We start from the raw sequence: 16898 nt of genomic DNA, 5'->3' as shown, positions 1-16898 counted from the left end.
ACTATAGACTAGACTAAAGACTAGACTAAAGACTAGACTATAGACTAGACTATAGACTAGACTATAGACTAGACTATAGACTAGACTATAGACTAGACTATAGACTAGACTATAGACTAGACTATAGACTAGACTATAGACTAGACTATAGACTAGACTATAGACTAGACTATAGACTAGACTATAGACTAGACTATAGACTAGACTATAGACTAGACTATAGACTAGACTATAGACTAGACTATAGACTAGACTATAGACTAGACTATAGACTAGACCATAGAATAGACTATAGACTAGACTATAGACTAGACCATAGACTAGACTATAGACTAGACTATAGACTAGACTATAGACTAGACTATAGACTAGACTATAGACTAGACTATAGACTAGACTATAGACTAGACTATAGACTAGACTATAGACTAGACTATAGACTAGACTATAGACTAGACTATAGACTAGACTATAGACTAGACTATAGACTAGACTATAGACTAGATTATAGACTAGACTATAGACTAGACTATAGACTAGACGATAGACTAGACTATAGACTAGACTATAGACTAGATTATAGACTAGACTATAGACTAGACTATAGACTAGACTATAGACTAGACTATAGACTAGACTATAGACTAGACTATAGACTAGACTATAGACTAGACTATAGACTAGACTATAGACTAGACTATAGACTAGACTATAGACTAGACTATAGACTAGACTATAGACTAGACTATAGACTAGACTATAGACTAGACTATAGACTAGACTATAGACTAGACTATAGACTAGACTATAGACTAGACTATAGACTAGACTATAGACTAGGCTATAGACTAGACTATAGACTAGGCTAGACTACAGACTAGACAATAGACTAGACCATAGACTAGACTATAGACTAAACCATAGACTAGACTATAGACTAGACCATCGACTAGACTATAGACTAGACTATAGACTAGACTATAGACTAGACTATAGACTAGACTATAGACTAGACTATAGACTAGACTATAGACTAGACTATAGACTAGACTATAGACTATAGACTAGACTATAGACTAGACTATAGACTAGACTATAGACTAGACTATAGACTAGACTATAGACTAGACTATAGACTAGACTATAGACTAGACTATAGACTAGACTATAGACTAGACTATAGACTAGACTATAGACTAGACTATAGACTAGACTATAGACTAGAATAGAGACTAGACTATAGACTAGACTATAGACTAGACTATAGACTATAGACTAGACTATAGACTAGACTATAGACTAGACTATAGACTAGACTATAGACTAGACTATAGACTAGACTATAGACTAGACTATAGACTAGACTATAGACTAGACTATAGACTAGACTATAGACTAGACTATAGACTAGACTATAGGCTAGACTATAGACTAGACTATAGACTAGACTATAGACTAGACTATAGACTTGACTATAGACTAGACTATAGACTAGACTATAGACTAGACTATAGACTAGACTATAGACTAGACTATAGACTAGACTATAGACTAGACTATAGACTAGACTATAGACTAGACTATAGACTAGACTATAGACTAGACTATAGACTAGACTATAGACTAGACTAGACTATAGACTAGACTATAGACTAGACTATAGACTAGACTATAGACTAGACTATAGACTAGACTATAGACTAGACTATAGACTAGACTATAGACTAGACTATAGACTAGACTATAGACTAGACTATAGACTAGACTATAGACTAGACTATAGACTAGACTATAGACTAGACTATAGACTAGACCATAGACTAGACTATAGACTAGACTATAGACTAGACTATAGACTAGACTATAGACTAGACTATAGACTAGACTATAGACTAGACTATAGACTAGACTATAGACTAGACTATAGACTAGACTATAGGCTAGACTATAGACTAGACTATAGACTAGACTATAGACTAGACTATAGACTAGACTATAGACTAGACTATAGACTAGACTATAGACTAGACTATAGACTAGACTATAGACTAGACTATAGACTAGACTATAGACTAGACTATAGACTAGACTATAGACTAGACTAAAGACTAGACTATAGATCAGACTAGACTATAGATCAGACTATAGACTAGACTATAGACTAGAATAGAGACTAGACTATAGACTAGACTATAGGCTAGGCTTTAGACTAGACTATAGACTAGACTATAGACTAGACTATAGACTAGACTATAGGCTAGACTATAGACTAGACTATAGACTAGACTATAGACTAGACTATAGACTAGACTAAAGACTAGACTATAGATCAGACTAGACTATAGATCAGACTATAGACTAGACTATAGACTAGAATAGAGACTAGACTATAGACTAGACTATAGGCTAGGCTTTAGACTAGACTATAGACTAGACTATAGACTAGACTATAGACTAGACTATAGGCTAGACTATAGACTAGACTATAGACTAGACTATAGACTAGACTATAGACTAGACTATAGACTAGACTATAGACTAGACTATAGACTAGACTATAGACTAGACTATAGACTACACCATAGACTAGACTATAGACTACACCATAGACTAGACTATAGACTAGACTATAGACTAGACTATAGAACAGACTATAGACTAGACTATAGACTTGAATAGAGACTAGACTATAGACTAGACTATAGACTAGAATAGAGACTAGACTATAGACTATAGGCTAGACTATAGACTAGACTATAAACTATACTATAGAATAGTCTATAGTCTAGACTTTAGTCCCTTTTTTCTACACCCTTTCCCTTAAATATTTACAATTTTAATTCAACAAATTTCTAACAAAAACTATTGATTTCTAATGAAAACAAAACTTTTTTATTTTTTTCGTATGCATTTTAAAGGCCACCGGGATTTTAGTGTTGATCTAAAAACTATAACAATAGAAAACTAAATATAAATTATTAGTTTTTGCAATACACATACATATACATATACAAGCAACTTTTAGTATTTGCTTTTTGCAAGTGGTAAATTCGTTAAATACACATCCTGTGAAATAAAATGCGACCAGCATAGTATTTGAACCTTTAGGCCAGGTTTGTATGTATATAAAATAACTATTTTGCAATATGCAAATACATAAATTATTTTATACTGTAGATGTAGATTTATTTATAAAATTATGTGGAAATTGTGTTTATATGTATTTGAAATGCGCACGAAATAAAGCGGATGTTAAAATTGCACATATGTTATTAATGAAGTTTAGAGTTTTAAAATAATATTTTTAATAAAATTCAAGGAATTTTTGTATAAAAGACAATGGAGATTAGTTATTGCCTGTAGTTAGTGTTTAGAATGATAACAAACACAATGTTTTAGAACATCCTTTAGGGGTCTATTGACTACTATGTGGAGTAGCCTGTGATCTGAGGACTAGACAAAATACTAATCAATTGTGAAATCCTTATCCACTTTTAAATAATTTTATTTATAAAATTTTGTTCAATTTGATTTATTAAAACATTCTTAATTTATGACACTTTTCAAACAAACAATTGATTAAATTAATAACAAACTCCCCTTACAAATGTATAAAAGTTCTTATTCAGAATACTCAATCCTCAGGCACGTAAGATGACATATCTCCAACTAATTCAATTAAAATCGATTAAATAATTTCAATTTGAATAGTTGCCAATTGTGGAAATTGACGGCTATTACTATCGCTCTAAATATCAGTTATCATTAGTGCTTAATAAACACTTTTTTCGCACTGTGGCTTTCGCATCCACCCCTCCCTGCACCTTATCACTTTTCAATACAATACAATTGATAAGCGGCAACAGTTTGAATTTCAATAACTTCCAGCAACCACTCAATAGTGGGCTCACAGTAGACAAAGGCTAAAGTGAAATACTGCACAAGTTTTTAAGGACAGGAAGCAGTTAAATCGTTATTAAACCCAACTAACACACATTTGTTTTCTCTCAAGTTTCACTGCTAATACACCTCACTTTCTCAACACCCTGTTGCCTGTTAAAAGTTTAAATTTTGTTTTTGTATCCAACATACTTCTACTTATATTGTATTTATATCCTACCTATACATATAAAGAAAAAAAACTTCTCGAATATTTACTTACCTTGTATGGATTCTTCATTTTCTATACCAGCAATCCAACTTTCCGTCTCAGTTTCAGCATCCGTTGCTGCCACTGAACTCAATTCAATTGATGGCACCGAAGCAGCACTACAACCAGCAATGCCAGATTCCTCAGAGATACTTCTACAGGGGTAGTGAACGAACAGGTGTACATATACACAGTATTCGAGTGCATAAGTTCAACAAAAAAAAGAAGGAAAAGGAAATGGGAATAAAAAAAAGAAAAAAGTGAGTGCAAAGTTTGTCTATAGTTGCAGGTATAAGTTACAATTTATTTATCTTGCCATCTTTTCAATAATAAAATAAAAGCTTATATTTAACTGAATATGAAGTTTTTAAATTATAGAAGAAAACTGCTAGTTAAATAGGAACTATAGTTGGCAAGAGAGGAACTTAAAGTTATGAAAAAGTTTATTTATTTAAGTCTAGTCTATAGTCTAGTCTATAGTCTAGTCTATAGTCTAGTCTATAGTCTAGTATATAGTCTTGTCTATAGTGTAGTCTATAGTCTAGTCTATAGTCTAGTCTATAGTCTAGTCTATAGTCTAGTCTATAGTCTAGTCTACAGTCTAGTCTATAGTCTAGTCTATAGTCTAGTCTATAGTCTAGTCTATAGTCTAGTCTATAGTCTAGTCTATAGTCTAGTCTATAGTCTAGTCTATAGTCTAGCTATAGTCTAGTCTATAGTCTAGTCTATAGTCTAGTCTATAGTCTAGTAGTCTATAGTCTAGTCTATAGTCTAGTCTATAGTCTAGTCTATAGTCTAGTCTATAGTCTAGTCTATAGTCTAGTCTATAGTCTAGTCTATAGTCTAGTCTATAGTCTAGTCTATAGTCTAGTCTATAGTCTAGTCTATATCTAGTCTAGTCTATCTATAGTCTAGTCTATATTCTAGTCTATAGTCTAGTCTATAGTCTAGTCTATAGTCTAGTCTATAGTCTAGTCTATAGTCTAGTCTATAGTCTAGTCTATAGTCTAGTCTATAGTCTATCTAGTCTAGTCTATAGTCTAGTCTATAGTCTAGTCTATAGTCTAGTCTATAGTCTAGTCTATAGTCTAGTCTATAGTCTAGTCTATAGTCTAGTCTATAGTCTATTCCATAGTCTAGTCTATAGTCTAGTCTATAGTCTAGTCTATAGTCTAGTCTATAGTCTAGTCTATAGTCTAGTCTATAGTCTAGTCTATAGTCTAGTCTATAGTCTAGTCTATAGTCTAGTCTATAGTCTAGTCTATAGTCTAGTCTATAGTCTAGTCTATAGTCTAGTCTATAGTCTAGTCTATAGTCTAGTCTATAGTCTAGTCTATAGTCTAGTCTATAGTCTAGTCTATAGTCTAGTCTATAGTCTAGTCTATAGTCTAGTCTATAGTCTAGTCTATAGTCTAGTCTATAGTCTAGTCTATAGTCTAGTCTATAGTCTAGTCTATAGTCTAGTCTATAGTCTAGTCTAGTCTAGTCTATATCTAGTCTATAGTCTAGTCTATAGTCTAGTCTATAGTCTAGTCTATAGTCTAGTCTATAGTCTAGTCTATAGTCTAGTCTATAGTCTAGTCTATAGTCTAGTCTATAGTCTAGTCTATAGTCTAGTCTATAGTCTAGTCTATAGTCTAGTCTATAGTCTAGTCTATAGTCTAGTCTATAGGCTAGTCTATAGGCTAGTCTATAGTCTAGTCTATAGTCTAGTCTATAGTCTAGTCTATAGGCTAGTCTATAGGCTAGTCTATAGTCTAGTCTATAGTCTAGTCTATAGTCTAGTCCATAGTCTAGTCTATAGTCTAGTCTATAGTCTAGTCTATAGTCTAGTCTATAGTCTAGTCTATAGTCTAGTCTATAGTCTAATCTATAGTCTAATCTATAGTCTAATCTATAGTCTAGTCTATAGTCTAGTCTATAGTCTAGTCTATAGTCTAGTCTATAGTCTAGTCTATAGTCTAGTCTATAGTCTAGTCTATAGTCTAGTCTATAGTCTAGTCTATAGTCTAGTCTATAGTCTAGTCTATAGTCTAGTCTATAGTCTAGTCTATAGTCTAGTCTATAGTCTAGTCTATAGTCTAGTCTATAGTCTAGTCTATAGTCTAGTCTATAGTCTAGTCTATAGTCTAGTCTATAGTCTAGTCTATAGTCTAGTCTATAGTCTAGTCTATAGTCTAGTCTATAGTCTAGTCTATAGTCTAGTCTATAGTCTAGTCTATAGTCTATAGTCTATAGTCTAGTCTATAGTCTAGTCTATAGTCTAGTCTATAGTCTAGTCTATAGTCTAGTCTATAGTCTAGTCTATAGTCTAGTCTATAGTCTAGTCTATAGTCTAGTCTATAGTCTAGTCTATAGTCTAGTCTATAGTCTAGTCTATAGTCTAGTCTATAGTCTAGTCTATAGTCTAGTCTATAGTCTAGTCTATAGTCTAGTCTATAGTCTAGTCTATAGTCTAGTCTATAGTCTAGTCTATAGTCTAGTCTATAGTATAGTCTATAGTCTAGTCTATAGTCTAGTCTATAGTCTAGTCTTTAGTCTAGTATATAGTCTAGTCTATAGTCTCTTCTATAGTCTAGTCTATAGTCTAGTCTATAGTGTAGTCTATAGTCTAGTCCATAGTCTAGTCTATAGTCTAGTCTATAGTGTAGTCTATAGTGTAGTCTATAGTGTAGTCTATAGTCTAGTCTATAGTCTAGTCTATAGTCTAGTCGATAGTCTACTCTATAGTCTAGTCTATAGTCTAGTCTATAGTCTAGTCTATAGTCTAGTCTATAGTCAAGTCTATAGTCTAGTCTATAGTCTAGTCTATAGTCTAGGCTATAGTCTAGTCTATAGTCTAGTCTATAGTCTAGTCTATAGTCTAGTCTATAGTCTAGTCTATAGTTAGTCTATAGTCTAGTCTATAGTCTAGTCTATAGTCTAGTCATAGTCTAGTCTATAGTCTAGTCTATAGTCTAGTCTATAGTCTAGTCTATAGTCTAGTCTATAGTCTAGTCTATAGTCTAGTCTATAGTCTAGTCTATAGTCTAGTCTATAGTCTAGTCTATAGTCTAGTCTATAGTCTAGTCTATAGTCTAGTCTATAGTCTAGTCTATAGTCTAGTCTATAGTCTAGTCTATAGTCTAGTCTATAGTCTAGTCTATAGTCTAGTCTATAGTCTAGTCTATAGTCTAGTCTATAGTCTAGTCTATAGTCTAGTCTATAGTCTAGTCTATAGTCTAGTCTATAGTCTAGTCTATAGTCTAGTCTATAGTCTAGTCTATAGTCTAGTCTATAGTCTAGTCTATAGTCTAGTGTATAGTCTAGTCTATAGTCTAGCCTATAGTCTAGCCTATAGTCCAGTCTATAATCTAGTCTATAGTATAGTCTATAGTCTAGTCTATAGTCTAGTCTATAGTCTAGTGTATAGTCTAGTGTATAGTCTAGTATATAGTCTAGTGTATAGTCTAGTCTATAGTGTAGTCTAAAGTCTGGTCTATAGGCTAGTCTCTAGACTAGTCTATAGTCTAGTCCATAGTCTGGTCCATTTTCTCTATTTTCATTATTTGGTGTAACATATACTTACAATATTGAACCCGTATTACCACCATGCGGTCTCCTATTATGTCCTCCGCTTACCACACCTTTTGGCTTAAACGATTTTCTCATAGACATTCTTCGCAAAAACTGTTGAAAACCATTATTAGAAGCGGAAGTTTTTACCAAATCTGCCACTAGGGCAGCATCCGATGAATCTTTTTCGTCTTCCTCCTTAACCAGTTGCTCATCAAAAGTGGGTGGTGAAGAAATATTTCTAGCTACAGGTTGATGTTGTTTCGTTATAGTGTTAGTGGATGGCTGCCATGATTGAGTGCGAGATGTGGGTGTAACCTCATCTCCATAATTACTACTTAAATTGGTCATATAACTATTGGCACTACTGCAACTGTTGGTGAGTAAACTTCTTCTTAGTTCCGTGGGTGTATTGCTGATATTGCTTAGGCGACTAGAAGTTCTTGAACTGGGTCGGGCTTTCTGTTGACTATCACTACGACTGCTGGTACGTCTGCGGCGTCTTAGGATGACGTTCTCCGTTTGGCATTCATCAAGAGGCAGGGGAACGTCGTAGATGAGATGCCGTGATCCATAAACAGTAGAGGGGGTACGTTTCAATTTGAAGCTGGTATTGTGTGAGATCATAGAAGAGTGCTTTGGGAAAGGGAAACAATTTGAATTAGAAATATTTTTAAAATTTATGGTTTATTTTGTGTAACAAGAAATAACAATTAAACCACTCGACTGTTACCAAAATATTTTAGATTTGTAATGAAAGAATAACATAAATATTCAACATTAAACAGATAAACAATAGAAAAACATTAGAATTTTTCTCCAAACATAAAACACTCCTCAAAACTGACACTAAACAGTCTCAAAGAATTTCTCTATAAAAACTTATTTAAAAAAACACTTACCGCCGGCAAAATTTGATTGTAGGCATCTACATCATCTTCGTCAGCTGCTAATATGTTTTCCATAGAACTTGTTGGTTTCATATCCGTTTCCGCATCCAATTCACTAGGTGTGTGAGCAGAAGCAGCACCTGAATTTGTTATAGAAGCTGAACGCTGTAGTCCCAATTTGGCCACATTTTTAAATAATTTCCATCGTTCACGAGCTGTTCGGCCTAGAGCAGCATTTTCTTCAGAACTAATTAAAGAAAAATAATTAAAAAGAAAAAATATTTTTTTAAACGGTATTTAAAATTTTAATTTCTTTGAAAAATTCGTGGCTTTTCTTTTTTCATGCCTAAGTATCATGATGTGCTGCTGTTTTCCTCTTGTTTTAAGCCTTTAATTCTAGTCATTGTTTAACTTCATTCAGTGTTTGGTTAAGTGTCCTTCGTTTTATTTCAATAAAATAATATAAAAAAATACTTATAGTCATCAAAGACCTAATAGTCTTCATCATCATCATCGTTATTACGAAACCTTATGGCATGTCAAATATTTGAAAATTTTTTTTACTAAAGACGGGTTCATGCTGAGAATGTTATAACAACGAGGGTTGTTAAATAAATTTAGGAAATATGAAACTAGAAACAGAACTAGAAGAACTAGAACAGAACTAGAACCGAACTAGAACAGAACTAGAACAGAACTAGAACAGAACTAGAACAGAACTAGAACAGAACTAGAACAGAACTAGAACAGAACTAGAACAGAACTAGAACAGAACTAGAACAGAACTAGAACAGAACTAGAACAGAACTAGAACAGAACTAGAACAGAACTAGAACAGAACTAGAACAGAACTAGAACAGAACTAGAACAGAACTAGAACAGAACTAGAACAGAACTAGAACAGAACTAGAACAGAACTAGAACAGAACTAGAACAGAACTAGAACAGAACTAGAACAGAACTAGAACAGAACTAGAACAGAACTAGAACAGAACTAGAATAGAACTAGAACAGAACTAGAACAGAACTAGAACAGAACTAGAACAGAACTAGAACAGAACTAGAACAGAACTAGAACAGAACTAGAACAGAACTAGAACAGAACTAGAACAGAACTAGAACAGAACTAGAACAGAACTAGAACAGAACTAGAACAGAACTAGAACAGAACTAGAACAGAACTAGAACAGAACTAGAACAGAACTAGAACAGAACTAGAACAGAACTAGAACAGAACTAGAACAGAACTAGAACAGAACTAGAACAGAACTAGAACAGAACTAGAACAGAACTAGAACAGAACTAGAACAGAACTAGAACAGAACTAGAACAGAACTAGAACAGAACTAGAACAGAACTAGAACAGAACTAGAACAAACTAGAACAGAACTAGAACAGAACTAGAACAGAACTAGAACAGAACTAGAACAGAACTAGAACAGAACTAGAACAGAACTAGAACAGAACTAGAACAGAACTAGAACAGAACTAGAACAGAACTAGAACAGAACTAGAACAGAACTAGAACAGAACTAGAACAGAACTAGAACAGAACTAGAACAGAACTAGAACAGAACTAGAACAGAACTAGAACAGAACTAGAACAGAACTAGAACAGAACTAGAACAGAACTAGAACAGAACTAGAACAGAACTAGAACAGAACTAGAACAGAACTAGAACAGAACTAGAACAGAACTAGAACAGAACAGAACTAGAACAGAACTAGAACAGAACTAGAACAGAACTAGAACAGAACTAGAACAGAACTAGAACAGAACTAGAACAGAACTAGAACAGAACAGAAGAGAACAGAACTAGAACAGAACTAGAACAGAACTAGAACAGAACTAGAACAGAACTAGAACAGAACTAGAACAGAACTAGAACAGAACTAGAACAGAACTAGAACAGAACTAGAACAGAACTAGAACAGAACTAGAACAGAACTAGAACAGAACTAGAACAGAACTAGAACAGAACTAGAACAGAACTAGAACAGAACTAGAACAGAACTAGAACAGAACTAGAACAGAACTAGAACAGAACTAGAACAAACTAGAACAGAACTAGAACAGAACTAGAACAGAACTAGAACAGAACTAGAACAGAACTAGAACAGAACTAGAACAGAACTAGAACAGAACTAGAACAGAACTAGAACAGAACTAGAACAGAACTAGAACAGAACCAGAACAGAACTAGAACAGAACTAGAACAGAACTAGAACAGAACTAGAACAGAACTAGAACAGAACTAGAACAGAACTAGAACAGAACTAGACCAGAACTAGAACAGAACTAGAACATAACTAGAACAGAACTAGAACAGAACTAGAACAGAACTAGAACAGAACTAGATCAGAACTAGAACAGAACTAGAACAGAACTAGAACAGAACTAGAACAGAACTAGAACAGAACTAGGACAGAACTAGAACAGAACTAGAACAGAACTAGAACAGAACTAGAACAGAACTAGAACAGAACTAGAACAGAACTAGAACAGAACTAGAATAGAACTAGAACAGAACTAGAACAGAACTAGAACAGAACTAGAACTAGAACAGAACTAGAACAGATCTAGAACAGAACTAGAACTAGAACAGAACAAGAAAGAACTAGAACTAGAACAGAACTAGAACAGAACTAGAACAGAACTAGAACAGAACTAGAACAGAACTAGAACAGAACTAGAATAGAACTAGAAAAAACTAAAACATAAGAAATATAAAAAGGAATTAGAATTGTTTAAGTTCTGATTTAGATTCTTAACTCTCCACCCTCGTTTATCTATATTCCCCAAATTCACTCCCCTTTTATCATATTACAGAAAATTTTATGTATTTTAGTTTTGTTTCGTTCCACTTGAGCTACTACCTGCAATTAACTTACTTAGGCCTATAATCATGACATGGCAGAAAAACCAGTTAAAAACCAGTTAACTTACTAATTCCCATCATACTTTTAAACACTACAATACTACTTATTATTGCTACTCAACTAGGAACTACTTTTTCCATAAGCAAAACTTACTCCTTGTTTTGCTTACGAACTTACTTGTTCGAAGAATCATGGTTTTAATTTACACAACACTTGATATATTCCAACATAGGCATACACATGCCTTCACAAAATCTTATTACCAACAGGCTTACCCACTCCTGCTGTCCCTTCAACTAGCAGCAGTTCATGTGCTTTAATTGAATTGCAAGCAACAACAGTAACAGCAGGACTGGTATCAAAATTAAAGGCAAAGATTCTACGAACAGTAGCCCTCTCTCTTTACAAATACACAGATACTAAGCAAATACGTTAAAATCATTTGAATAGGGTCATAGAAATATGACTAGGGGTACGAGTGGTAAGTACATTGAATATTGAAGATAATTTTCATTTTCTACTTGCCAACTAGACCCCGACAATCAGACTGTCTTTCAGTTAGTCATTCAGCCAGTCAGCGAGCGTCTGAAGTAAATGAAACTTATTTAAGTTGAAAATTGTTGTATGAAAATTTATGAGGTATAAAAATTTAATAGAATGAACCTGCATTTAGTTGAATAAAAACAGGAAGTGGCAAAGGAAGTAAGGAAATTAATAGCAGGGCAGGGTGTTTTAAGAAAAGCGTGTAGCAGATTTATTAGTCTGTCTCGAAGAGAGGAGGGGAGCTTAAAGCCAATAAATCGTTTTTGTCATATTTTTGAAGGGTTTGTCTTGTATTTCAATGATTTATTACTTTAACAGGGGAAAGAAATGGTATAATTAAAGGCTGAATATAATAATATCTTTAATATTCTCTACTTATCACTTAATAATACTGTCAGGTATAAGATATATTACCAGCTGACGGTATAGAACTTGAATCTAACTGAACTAGAACTGAACTAGAACTGAACTAGAACTGAACTAGAACTGAACTAGAACTGAACTAGAACTGAACTAGAACTGAACTAGAACTGAACTAGAACTGAACTAGAACTGAACTAGAACTAAACTAGAACTGAACTAGAACTGAACTAGAACTGAACTAGAACTGAACTAGAACTTAACTAGAACTGAACTAGAACTGAACTAGAACTGAACTAGAACTGAACTAGAACTGAACTAGAACTGAACTAGAACTGAACTAGAACTGAACTAGAACTGAACTAGAACTGAACTAGAACTGAACTAGAACTGAACTAGAACTGAACTAGAACTGAACTAGAACTGAACTAGAACTGAACTAGAACTAAACCAGAACTGAACTAGAACTGAACTAGAACTGAACTAGAACTGAACTAGAACTGAACTAAACTGAACTAGAACTGAACTAGAACTGAACTAGAACTGAACTAGAACTGAACTAGAACTGAACTAGAACTGAACTAGAACTGAACTAGAACTGAACTAGAACTGAACTAGAACTGAACTAGAACTGAACTAGAACTGAACTAGAACTGAACTAGAACTGAACTAGAACTGAACTAGAACTGAACTAGAACTGAACTAGAACTGAACTAGAACTGAACTAGAACTGAACTAACTGAACTAGAACTGAACTAGAACTGAACTAGAACTGAACTAGAACTGAACTAGAACTGAACTAGAACTGAACTAGAACTGAACTAGAACTGAACTAGAACTGAACTAGAACTGAACTAGAACTGAACTAGAACTGAACTAGAACTGAACTAGAACTGAACTAGAACTGAACTAGAACTGAACTAGAACTGAACTAGAACTGAACTAGAATTGAACTAGAATTGAACTAGAACTGAACTAGAACTGAACTAGAACTGAACTAGAACTGAACTAGAACTGAACTAGAACTGAACTAGAACTGAACTAGAAACTGAACTAGAACTGAACTAGAACTGAACTAGAACTGAACTAGAACTGAACTAGAACTGAACTAGAACTGAACTAGAACTGAACTAGAACTGAACTAGAACTGAACTAGAACTGAACTAGAACTGAACTAGAACTGAACTAGAACTGAACTAGAACTGAACTAGAACTGAACTAGAACTGAACTAGAACTGAACTAGAACTGAACTAGAACTGAACTAGAACTGAACTAGAACTGAACTAGAACTGAACTAGAACTGAACTAGAACTGAACTAGAACTGAACTAGAACTGAACTAGAACTGAACTAGAACTGAACTAGAACTGAACTAGAACTGAACTAGAACTGAACTAGAACTGAACTAGAACTGAACTAGAACTGAACTAGAACTGAACTAGAACTGAACTAGAACTGAACTAGAACTGAACTAGAACTGAACTAGAACTGAACTAGAACTGAACTAGAACTGAACTAGAATTGAACTAGAACTGAACTAGAACTGAACTAGAACTGAACTAGAACTGAACTAGAACTGTACTAGAACTGAACTAGAACTGAACTAGAACTGAACTAGAATTGAACTAGAATGAACTAGAACTGAACTAGAACTGAACTAGAACTGAACTAGAACTGAACTAGAACTGAACTAGAACTGAACTAGAACTGAACTAGAACTGAACTAGAACTGAACTAGAACTGAACTAGAACTAAACTAGAACCTGACCTAACCTAACCTAAATACTATTTTTTATTGTGTATTCTATTACATTCCATTATGTAGCATGTCCGAACATGTTCCAAATTATTACTCTTATAATTTAATTGCATTAACGACTATTTTACAGAATTCTTTGTATTAATTTTCCTAATAAACATTTGCTTTCCTAGAAAAAAACAAAATTCCAATTTTCATTAACAAAAGTCATTTAAATTTCAGTTCATTATTAACGAAATTTCTCCATTCATTATCGCAATCAGCAATAAAAATTGTTTATTCATTTTTTCAATTGTTCAACTCGATCTGATGGACTTTTTTGTGTGAAACAATTTTTACTGTTTTTTTTTATATACTACAACTTACTTATTTTGTTGTTCTTTTGCATTGGCTTTAGCAATTATTGATTCCATTTAGCGATTATATGAGGATGAGTTACTTCGATATCCTTGTAGCTTACCGATGCTTGCAGGCAACCATCTTTCAACACATTAACTGGAAATGGAAAAGAGGGAAAGAGTGAATTTCAAAGCAACATTAAGGTTGATAAAGTCGAATCTTAAGCACTATTGGTATTTTATTGTGTTCTAGTTCTGTTCGAGTTCTATTTAGTTCTGTTTATAGTTCTGTCTGTTCTGTTTAGTTCTGTTCTAGTTCTGTTTAGTTCTGTCTAGTCTGTGTCTATTTCTGTTCTAGTTTCTGTTCTAGTTCGTTTCTAGTTCTTGTTCTAGTTTGTTCTAGTTCTGTTCTAGTTCTGTTCTAGTTCTGTTCTAGTTCTGTTCTAGTTCTGTTCTAGTTCTGTTCTAGTTCTGTTCTAGTTCTGTTCTAGTTCTGTTCTAGTTTCTGTTCTAGTTCTGTTCTAGTTCTGTTCTAGTTCTGTTCTAGTTCTGTTCTAGTTATGTTCTAGTTCTGTTCTAGTTCTGTTCTAGTTCTGTTCTAGTCTGTTCTAGTTCTGTTCTAGTTCTGTTCTAGTTCTGTTCTGTCTGTCCTGTTCTAGTTTCTGTTCTAGTTCTGTTCTAGTCTGTCTAGTTCTGTTCTAGTTCTGTTCTAGTTCTGATTCTAGTTCTGTTCTATTTCTGTTCTAGTTCTGTTCTAGTTCTGTTCTAGTTCTGTTCTAGTTCTGTTTCTAGTTCTGTTCTAGTTCTGTTCTAGTTCGTTCTAGTTCTGTTCTAGTTCTGTGTCTAGTTCTGTTCTATTCTGTCTAGTTCTGTTCTAGTTCTGTTCTAGTTCTAGTTCTATGTTCTGTTCTAGTTCTGTTCTAGTTGTTCTAGTTCTAGTCTATTTCTAGTTCTGTTCTAGTTCTGTTCTAGTTCTGTTCTAGTTCTGTTCTAGTTCTGTTTCTAGTTCGTTCTGTCTGTTCTAGTTCTGTTCTAGTTCTGTTCTAGTTCTGTTCTAGTTCTGTTCCTAGTTTCTGTTCTAGTTCTGTTCTAGTTCTGTTCTAGTTTCTGGTTCTAGTTCTGTTCTAGTTCTGTTCTAGTTCTGTTCTAGTTCTGTTATAGTTTCTGTTCTAGTTCTGTTCTAGTTCTGTCTAGTTCTGTTCTATGTTTCGGTTTCTAGTTCTGTTTCTAGTTCTGTTCTAGTTCTGTTCTAGTTTCTGTTCTAGTTCTGTTCTAGTTCTGTTCTAGTTCTGTTCTAGTTCTGTTCTAGTTCTGTTCTAGTTCTGTTCTAGTTCTGTTCTAGTTCTGTTCTAGTTCTGTTCTAGTTCTGGTTCTAGTTCTGTTCTAGTTCTGTTTCTAGTTCTGGTTCTAGTTCTGTGTCTAGTTCTGTTCTAGTTTTCTGTTCTTAGTTCTGTTCTAGTTCTGTTCTAGTTCTGTTCGAGTTCTGTTCTAGTTCTGTTCTAGTTCTGTTTCTAGTTTGTTCTAGTTCTGTTCTAGTTCTGTTCTAGTTCTGTTCTAGTTCTGTTCTAGTTCTGTTCTAGTTCTGTTCTAGTTCTGTTCTAGTTCTGTTCTAGTTCTGTTCTAGTTCTGTTCTAGTTCTGTTCTAGTTCTGTTCTAGTTCTGTTCTAGTTTCTGTTCTAGTTCTGTTCTAGTTCTGTTCTAGTTCTGTTCTAGTTCTGTTCTAGTTCTGTTCTAGTTCTGTTCTAGTTCTGTTCTAGTTCTGTTCTAGTTCTGTTCTAGTTCTGTTCTAGTTCTGTTCTAGTTCTGTTCTAGTTCTGTTCTAGTTCTGTTCTAGTTCTGTTCTAGTTCTGTTCTAGTTCTGTTCTAGTTCTGTTTCTAGTTCTGTTCTAGTTCTGTTCTAGTTCTGTTCTAGTTCGGTCTAGTTCTGTTCTAGTTCTGTTCTAGTTCTGTTCTAGTTCTGTTCTAGTTCTGTCTAGTTCTGTTCTAGTTCTGTTCTAGTTCTGTTCTAGTTCTGTTCTAGTTCTGTTCTAGTTCTGTTCTAGTTCTGTTCTAGTTCTGTTCTAGTTCTGTTCTAGTTCTGTTCTAGTTCTGTTCTAGTTCTGTTCTAGTTCTGTTCTAGTTCTGTTCTAGTTCTGTTCTAGTTCTGTTCTAGTTCTGTTCTAGTTTGTTCTAGTTCTGTTCTAGTTCTGTTATAGTTCTGTTCTAGTTCTGTTCTAGTTCTGTTCTAGTTCTGTTCTAGTTCTGTTCTAGTTCTGTTCTAGTTCTGTTCTAGTTCTGTTCTAGTTCTGTTCTAGTTCTGTTCTAGTTCTGTTCTAGTTTTGTTCTAGTTTTATTCTAGTTCTGTTCTAGTTCTGTTCTAATTTTGTTCTAGTTCTGTTCTAGTTCTGTTCTAGTTCTGTTCTAGTTCTGTTCTAGTTCTGTTC

The 16898-nt window shown here is 33.9% G+C and overlaps 1 protein-coding gene across 1 annotated transcript in view; it reads right to left on the bottom strand.

The window, feature by feature from the left end:
* The window catches only part of LOC119600964 (ATP-binding cassette sub-family C member Sur), a gene marked incomplete at its 3' end in the record, with an annotated part of 118086 nt that overhangs the window by 21556 nt on the left and 79632 nt on the right, over positions 1–16898 (bottom strand). The window contains 5 exon segments of the mRNA XM_037951570.1: positions 4163–4305; positions 7719–8341; positions 8608–8842; positions 14504–14543; positions 14546–14632. Of these exon segments, the coding sequence (XP_037807498.1) occupies positions 4163–4305; positions 7719–8341; positions 8608–8842; positions 14504–14543; positions 14546–14632 (1128 nt within the window).

The sequence above is a fragment of the Lucilia sericata genome, unplaced genomic scaffold (assembly GCF_015586225.1).
Source record: "Lucilia sericata isolate MDLA Ls3-8-SP2 unplaced genomic scaffold, ASM1558622v1 Contig000130F_arrow, whole genome shotgun sequence".
Classification (NCBI taxonomy): Eukaryota; Metazoa; Arthropoda; class Insecta; order Diptera; family Calliphoridae; genus Lucilia; species Lucilia sericata.
Note: the sequence above shows the minus strand (reverse complement) of the source record. Positions and strands in the feature narration are given on the sequence as shown.